The sequence below is a fragment of the Sebastes umbrosus genome, chromosome 11 (assembly GCF_015220745.1).
Source record: "Sebastes umbrosus isolate fSebUmb1 chromosome 11, fSebUmb1.pri, whole genome shotgun sequence".
In the NCBI taxonomy this organism is placed as follows: Eukaryota; Metazoa; Chordata; class Actinopteri; order Perciformes; family Sebastidae; genus Sebastes; species Sebastes umbrosus.
This window is the reverse complement of record NC_051279.1, coordinates 15,119,597-15,128,367: the sequence shown is the minus strand read 5'-3', so window position 1 is coordinate 15,128,367 and position 8,771 is coordinate 15,119,597. Positions and strand designations below refer to the sequence as shown.

The 8,771-nt window shown below is 42.1% G+C and overlaps 1 protein-coding gene across 2 annotated transcripts; it reads right to left on the bottom strand.

The window, feature by feature from the left end:
- Positions 1 to 144: 144 nt before the first annotated feature.
- Positions 145 to 8,367, bottom strand: LOC119496633 (neuronal pentraxin-1). Of its 2 annotated transcripts, none has more exons than XM_037784065.1 (6): positions 8,274 to 8,367; positions 4,506 to 5,426; positions 3,080 to 3,629; positions 1,947 to 2,200; positions 1,526 to 1,705; positions 145 to 1,346 (listed from the first exon to the last, which is right to left on the bottom strand). In XM_037784065.1, exons 2-6 carry the CDS (start codon positions 5,196 to 5,198, stop codon positions 1,137 to 1,139), a joined length of 1,887 nt encoding a protein of 628 aa, XP_037639993.1. In that variant the 5' UTR covers positions 5,199 to 5,426; positions 8,274 to 8,367; the 3' UTR covers positions 145 to 1,136. The 2 variants fall into 2 exon arrangements, with proteins under 2 accessions (XP_037639993.1, XP_037639994.1); XM_037784066.1 differs by having other exon boundaries at positions 147 to 1,346; positions 3,080 to 3,626.
- Between the last annotated feature and the right edge of the window lie 404 nt (positions 8,368 to 8,771).

The following is an 8,771-nucleotide window of genomic DNA, read 5'->3' as shown; positions in this document are numbered from 1 at the left end:
CAGCTGTTCTTTGTCTTGTGCTAATTGGCAAATATTATCTAACATGCTAAACCAAGATGACGAACATGATAAACATTTTGCCTGCAAATAATCAGCTTGTAAGCTTTATCACAGCAGCCTTGTCTGTGGTAGTGTGCCTGCGTGTTTGTGTTCATCTCAGCCTCTGACTGAGCTCAATTATCACCAGAAACTCCAGTTCTTCCTGTTTTTTCTCTCCAGTCTCTCGTTTATCTTCTTGTCTCTGTATGTTTAGCAGATAGTTAGCTAGCTCCAGGATCAAGTTGAAACCGTTTCCTAAACCTGGTCAGTTTGGATCTTGTTCATTGACTTCTCCTAGTGTACTTAGTGAGTTAACAAATATACAATCAAGGCCAGATAATTTAATCAATTAAAAACCCACAGTGAAATGACTTGATCACACAAAATACATGATTTCAAACAGATTAATCTAATGGGAGAAAACAAGTTAGAAATGTCAGCGATATATAAAAGTTTTTTTTTTAAGAAACGAGGCTGTAAAACACTTAATTAATTCAGTCTGACAGGCTTTTCAGTATTTCTCCCAAAATGAAAACATCAGTCTATCTATGACACACAGATTATTAAAAATTACAAAGTGTAACACAAATACATTTTCTTTGGTAAATTAGCTGTATATTTGTGGACACCTTTTTAAAAAAGGAGCATCCAGATTAAAAAATGGATTTCTCAACACATTTCTATGAGTATCATTCAAACTAACAACACACAGTTTGTCACTTCACCACAACATAACTCATGTAAAGTCTGCTAATTTAATCACAGACCTTAACAGTATTATAAACAATATGACAATATGTCACATACAGCACTTATCTGTTTAAAATAAAACACTAGCTCATCATTAGAGGCCAAAACCTATAAGGCCCAAGAGCACTAAGTCCCTGTAAACACAGATTAGATTTATTTTTCTTTTTAAAGAAGTTTAAAGGAAGGCATTGGGTTGGTGCCGGTGAGTGATCCTCCTGATAAATAACTAAAAGTCAACGGGACTTTTGTTTTTATTCTTGCACCTTTCGATCTGTGATAAATGTTCTCAGCACGTTTTGCATGATATCTCCAAGTTCTTCTTCTTCGTCGTTGGTGTTGCAGCCTTTTCAGTGACAGGGGTCAAAGGGGTATTTGGCGACGCCTCCATGAAGCTCCACCTCTGTCTCGGACCAAGCGATCACATCTCCTCTGAGGTGGCTGCCGCAGGACGCCAGGGTGTAGATGTCACTGGCGGTCAGGACGTGTGACCACATGTGCACGTCCGATATCTCCCCCACAAATGACTGAGTGGCATCAAAACGACCTCCCAGGGTGTCCTGAAGAGAGAAAGAACATTCATCGTTAATGGTAATCATTGCTTTCCAAAACGAGAATTTAATATGCTTCAAGCTCAGAGCTCTTTGTTTGGGTATTTATTTAATATTTAGCATATTAATTTCTCCCCCTTTTCTGCATTCAATGTGCATCTGCAGAGAATGAATCTCTTTGTCTTTACCTGTTCCTGTCCCATGATGAAGACCCCTCCAGGTTTGATAGGATGCCAGGGGGAAAGATTGATCCCGGACCCCCTCTGCACTCCGTCCTGGTAAGCCTCCCACTGTCCATCTCTCGTTGACCAAGTTACACAGATGTGGTGCCACTTCTCATCAGCCAGAGACAGCGGGAGCGTCACAGCCTGCGCATGGGAGAGTGGAGATGGTGAGACACTAATATAAATACATTCTGGGGTAATAACAAGTACGTACAGAAGTACAGAAGAATGTAGTGACTGTGTGGGTTAATTTGATCTGATTTGATAGACAAACAACCAGTCAATCAGACTGATTGAGAAAATTGGTCTTGAGGGTATCTAACACTGTGACCACATACTGAGCTCAGCTCACAGTGCTGCAGGGTTTCTATTTATCCTCCCTCACCTTGTCATCGATCAGCAGTTCCATGGGGTTGTTCCCCCACTCAATGAGCACCAGTTCATTGGACTGTCCGGGTGCAGAGTAAGAAAAGGGCGTCCCCAGGCCGGGCCCTGTACCCGCCTTGATCCAAAGACACAAAGTCAGAGCGAAGATCTCCTGCATCAGCGTGCTCTTCAGCCGCCCGTACATGTAGTTGGTCCTCATGGGGAAGCTGATCTGGAAGGCATCGGGACTCTTAGACTTCCTCCTGCCGGAACCTGTTTTTGAAGAGAAATAACATCATACCATGATTAAACAATCTCAGCTTCAGGTCGATTCCTCAGCAGTCGTCATGAAATTGTGTTTTAGATGTAAACATTTTCTGAGCAGTTTAAATTGATTACATTTTAATGTAGACAAATATTTAAAAAACACATGCACAGAGCTTTTAGAAAGGTGCCGAATAAAAGTATGGCTTTTCCTAAAACAAATAATTATGATTGTGAATTAATTAATTTAAAAATTTTGACAGGTCCAAAATGAATGTTTTGTTTATCTCTGTGGAAGATATCCAATGTTTGGTTCCCACTTCTAACAAGGCTTGTGAGCCAATAGTAAAATGACGTTGGTATCACGTGGTATCTCTGGGTCGTCAGTTAGTGTGGAAAAAACGGATAAATGGCTGAGATTGACGGTAAATGCCTGGCAACGACTTGTTGTGAACTAAATGCAATGGAACGGGGAGGGAAAATGCAACATCAAGTGGCTGAATGTTATCAAAAACACCTTTAACTACATCATATTCATGTTGGCTTAAAAAATTAAATTAGAAGTTAACTCTTGACTTGGAAACAGCAGTGGACAAAAAAAAAAAATCAAAAGATCTCAAACATCCATTTGGTAACTGTTCTGGGACTTTTGATCATCAGACCGTTTTGTCAACGGCTGTTTCCAGATAAGATAATGACATATTGATGATCTAAAATAGAGACTTGCTCATGAAAACAAAAGACAACGTTGTACAAGTTGTGCAGCTGGTTTGCAGGTTCCTTCCACATACTGAAAGTTCCCGCTCACTTTTACCAAATGATGCTTCATTAATAGGAACTTGAGTTATTGGCTGTTAGGAGTGACTGCATGTTATAAAGTTTGATTACCTGCGAGGTGCAGCTGGCTGAGTATTGTTTCCAGTTTATTTGCGTGGTAACCAGTCTGTGGCCCTGGTTCTCTGTATCCTGTGTGTGAAAGGTGACTGTCTGCTTCATTACTCGGGCGGTGGTGGTCATGATGATGATCATCATCATCATCATCATCATCATGGTGCCTGTCATCGTGGTCGTCATGGTCACTGTCCACATCATGATGGTCATCATTGTGGCTGTCATCGTGATGGTCGCTATGGCCGCTGTGACCGCCATCGTTGTGGTCGTCGTCGTGGTCATTTGGGTGTCTGTCGTGGTGGTGATCGTCATCGTGGTGATTGTCATTGTGGTGATCGTCGTCGTGGTGATCGCCATCGTGACGATCGTCATCGTGGTGTTCTCCGTCGTCTCTGTGTCTGCTGTGGTCATCGTGGTGGTCATCGTGGTGGTCCGGGCCGCTGAGGGCAGAGGTTCGATGATGCAGCTGCTGCTCCAGAGCGCTGATCTTCCTCTGAAGCAGTTCCTGCAGAGAGCTGGAGTAGGTGATGGATGTGTTCCTCTTCTGCTGAGGGAGGTGAAGAACACACAGCTGAAGTCCTGATAACAACGAGCATTTCCTGTCACTTAAATCCCTGAGCTTCATATTTACAACAGAGAGGACGAAGGCATCAGTGGTGCTTTGTCTCAATATCAAAAATCAAGGGATCATGGGAGCATGTGTCTGTCTGTCACCTGTAAGAGAGCACTCGTGTGACTTTTACACTTCTTTGCCTGCTACTTACATTCGCTAATAATCTTTTAATGTCAAATGCGATAGTCAGGTATTCATGTATCTACGTCTGCTTCTCTTCCTCTCAGGTAATCCAGGCTTTGTCGTAGTGAATGCCCTGATTACCAGTCTGTCAAGGGAGATCACGATAATTACTGCGGATGTTAGACCCGTGCCCCCCCCATCCTCCCTACACACTCCACAGCTCCTGACATCTATCTGTGATCCCGACCCAGGGAGGACAGCCAGCAGGAAAGGACAGATAAATGTACCGAGAGAGTTAAAACGGTGAGTAACTAAAGAGAAAACACCTGAATTTAAACGTGCCCAGTCAATCCACTGTAGAGTATCTTACATCTGTGACGTCCACTTCTGAGCCTGCTGCTGCTCTGAAGGACACCAGAGTGACTCTCTTGCCAATGTGGTGAGTGGCTTTATGCAATTAAGTAATTCATTGTTCCCCTGTCTAAAGTACTTAGTGGGCGTACTACTTTGGGATTTGATTATTCTGCTGAACAATCCGGTGACGACAGCAAAAATGTGTCCAAACAAGGACAAGCCATATGAGGACATGCTGTACATCACAAGCCTCCCTCTACTTCCTCTGTCCTATTTATTAACTGTGTTATATCTATTTTAATGCACAAAAGTTTTCCTCCCGTTGCTGCTCACCTGCAGGTTGTCCAGCCTCTCCTTCAGCGCCTGCAGCATCCTCTCCGTCTGCTCTGGCGATGATGTGATGTCCCCTGGTGTCACATGTTTATCCTTCCCATGGTGGTTGCTGCCGTGGCCCCCATCAGCTCGTTGCCCCCCCACGGAGGGGTGGTGCGGTGAGTCTGGTATGAGGTCTCCATGGTGACCCTGCTGGTTGCCATAGTGCCCGTTGTCAGTGTAAGTGTGATGACCGTCCACCCCTGCCGAGTGATGGGGATGCGAGGCCGTGCCGTGGTGCTCGTCGTGCGGCGTGGCACCCCGTCCGAGGCCCTCGCACAGGGTGAGCTTGGCCGTCAGCTCCCTAATGGTCTCCCTCTGGTCCAGGATGGTCTCTTTCTGCTGGACAAGGCTCTCCCTGAGGTGGAGGATGGTGGCTTTGGCCTCATCGCTCGCCCCCCACCAGCCAGCAGGAGGTGCACTTTGATGACCTGGTCCACCGGGCCCTGCCTTCCCTACGCTCGGACCCCCTGTAGGGAAGCATGCGGGGTCTGCATCCACGGGAATAGGGGTGCAAAAAAAGCGTGGGTGGCCTCCGTAGTCATAGTCAGACCCCGAGCTGGCAGATGCAGGGCAGAGGAGGAGTGAAAGTAAAGAAAACACGAAGGGAACCATGAACAGGTGTAGCGACTGGGAGTTTCTCATAATCTCCATCCACAGTTCAGCCAGTAAGACTAAGGAGTTTGGCTTCACTTCAAAATGTGAGATGCCGGTTAAAGTGAAGGTTGCGTTGACTTCTTTGTTGTTGGAAAGGAGACATCAGGGAGCACGATAACAAAGATCTCCATCCACAAAGTATCCACTCATATGTGAGGAACAGATAGAAATCACAGTTGAGTCTTGTGTCTCTCTCTCTCTCCGTCAGTGAAGAATGGAATAAACCTGTAAAACAAAACATCAGATTTTAGATAAAGGACTTTTAGTAGCATCAACACAGGGTGGACACAATAACACAATCACTTGTACAATAAGTAGGCAGCTTTTTATTGAAATTCTGTCAGAGAAGTGTTGATTCAGCTCTATTCCTGACTATCAGGCTGCAGTTTGTGTTGTTCTGGATCGCATTAGGTTTTCATTTATCTGATATTTTTGTCCCAGTGCCCTATAGTTGTATCTACAAGTTAACAGACATGAGTTAAAAATGTCTGTTTTTGCTGTTGTAGTTAGAGTCAATGTCCTTAAACCAAAATGACATTAAGAAGAGACACTTTTAGACCAGGTTGACATATATAAAAGGTTGTCAGCTCTCAGCAGGATGTGATTGTGGGTGAACACCTCAGCGTGACGTCTCTGGACACACAGTTAGCTGCAGTCTGTCTGGCCAGTAACCTTACATGGCATGTGCCAAAACAACCAGAGGCTGTCCAGACGAGGATTAGTCCAAATCAGAAGCGCGACATCCTGGCTGGACCAGACGACCAGACTTTTGTCGGTACCTTTAGTGTGAACTTGATCGTATTGACTTCCTGTAAGCCTAAAAGGAGGGCTGCAGATACCCATTCTATCTTTTGTTTAAAAATATAAATTCATGAGTTGAATTTGGTGGTTATTAAAGTATTTGACCTTGAGGATGGTAATTAAAAGCAGTATATTGTTTAAAATCTGGATCCCAGAATGACCCCTAAACATGAATGTGTCCATGTGGCTCTATTATATTCCCTTATGTCAGTATCATAAAGGCTCGCTGACCCCTCTGAGCACTGCGACATGTCCCTCATTATACAGGGTCGGCATTTGGAAATGGCACACACGTGATGTGGCAGCTAAACCTCACTGACCACCTGTTGCTCCCAGCGACCAGCCTCCACAATATGTGTGTGTTGATAGTTCATACATCTTTCACTGTTCTTTATCAATAATGAAACAGAGTGAAAACATACATACAAATATATAGTCCGTTATATGACAACCGATCTGCCTTCATAAAAATCTCCTCAAAAGCCAATTTAGAAATGAATTATTTAGCCGTAGAAACTGCAGAATAATAATTCCTTGTTTTTTTAATTGAGAATCATCTTTGTAATAATGTTATTATTATTATTATTATAATGAAGAAACAACCTTTGAATGAACTAAACCATGTTCCGTCTCTGCAGGTCCTGTTGTGATCTAGGGGGCTTAACGGAGAGACAGATGGTCGCGGTACAGAACCGTGTCACACCCAATCAACACAGTTTAGCCCTAAGTTTATTACCACCCACAGGTCACTCAATTAACCTAATTGCTAAAAGTTGTTGTGCTACCTTAGCCAGAGATAAATGGGCTTGCGTGCTTCTGTATGTGTGTGTGTGTGGTAATCCATGGTGGGATTGTGCACCATCCTTGCACCATATGGTCAAGGTGGATATTTAAGTAGTGTGATTAGTCCCAATTTAAAACTGACAACAGCACTTAGACCTGTGATTAAAATACAGTCGACTCTGACAAACAAATTAAAGAACTGCATTTGTAAACAAACAGATTGTTTCTAGTCAGAGAATGGATGGCAATAAAACCATAAACCTCCTGGTGAATTACGAGATCAATGTCAATATCATTTTCTCTGGTTCGTGATTCTCCTCGAATTTGTTGAGACAAGATAGATCAAAGTTTAAGAAAAGTCTTCCTCAGTCTAAATCACGCACCGTTTAAATTCACATTACCAGAGCTTCATTCACTTTTTTTCGTGTTAAATGATACGCTGCCTGCCATTAAAAACCTTTTTACTAAAACCTGTGAGATGCCAAAACAACAGATTTGTTAGTTTACAATCCATATAGATTATATTCTCATCAATGCTATATTATTTATTATATTTTGCATTTTCTGTTCTATGTTAAATAATATATAAATCTAGTTGTTACATGCACAATATACCCCAACAATAAAGATAATGCAAGATTGAGCATTTTAAATGCTATTTATTTCTTATCTAATTTAACATTCGTTGTCACATTGTCCATTATGGGATAAAGCAGAGGCTTTTTTAATGTTTGCATATCTGATCCACCAACACTCTAGTTCATTGTCATGGCCAGCTACACACAGTATCAGGACAGTGAGAGAAAATCGTTTTTTTCTGGTTGACTTTTTATTGTCTCTTAGTTGGAATCTAAGAAACACTGCAGTCGATTTCTTAAACATCCATTAAACACAATATGTGATATTGTAATTCTTACATTTACGGTTCAGTTAACTTGTTTCAGATCCCTTTATCTTCCTTAAAAACTAAAAGAAACACATTTTGAGAAAATTCAAAATATATAAATCTACCTCTAGTTTCCACCAGTACCGGGGCAGAATTAATTTCTGTGCAAGGATCCATCATAACCTCGTAACTGTCTTTTAGGAAAGTGCTTTATTGAATGGAATTCAGTCAGATGTCATTGGAGATGACTCAACTGTATTTAACTCAAAGTAAATAAATAAAAATAAGTAACTGACATCAACAATCACCAAACACACGTTACTATCTTTCTTTTGCAAATTGATGCAGGTTAAGCTGTTTTAAACACAAAGCCTAAGTTGTTTCATGTCATATTTTAATGATTGACTAATTATTAAATATTTTTAACAAGACATTCAAATGTCTTACTGAATAAAAAGTTTGTTTCTTTGCTTCTAAATGATTAAAGGTAAACACAGCCACACTACGGCCTCTTTGTTTCATCTAGTTGAAATAATTGGCCTGATATAAGACAGCATTAACACACTGTTCCAGTTTAATTAACATAGTAAAAGCGTTCTTACCTTGGAGACCCTGTAAGTGCAGCCTGTGTGTCCACGCTGTAGTGAGTTAGTCCTCCTCACACACTGATGAGATTGAGAGAGATTTACTCCAGAGGAGAGCTCAACTCTTTTTATCCCTCCTTCATTGTCTCTACCTCTCTTTTCTGTCCTCCTCTCCTCCCCTCCTTCAGCTTTGTCGTGTTGTTCTTGGAAGACCACACCTCTTTTCCTGTCAGACTCTTTTGACTTTTTGGCTCCATCGTCTTTATTTTTATCCTGGGAATGTGATTATATTGGTTATGTATTATCCTGCTCTGACAACCTGCATAAACACCTTTTTCTATTATTTATTTTTATATGACCTCTGATTTACAATTATCCTCTTTAACAGGACACAATCATTGGCTCAACTCCTCCAGGGCGACGTCACACAGCTCACCTAGATCTCGGCACGGGGAGTAATTGCCTGATTAATTCCTCATCTCTTCCAGCCTGACTGACGGCCAGAGAGACAGTGGC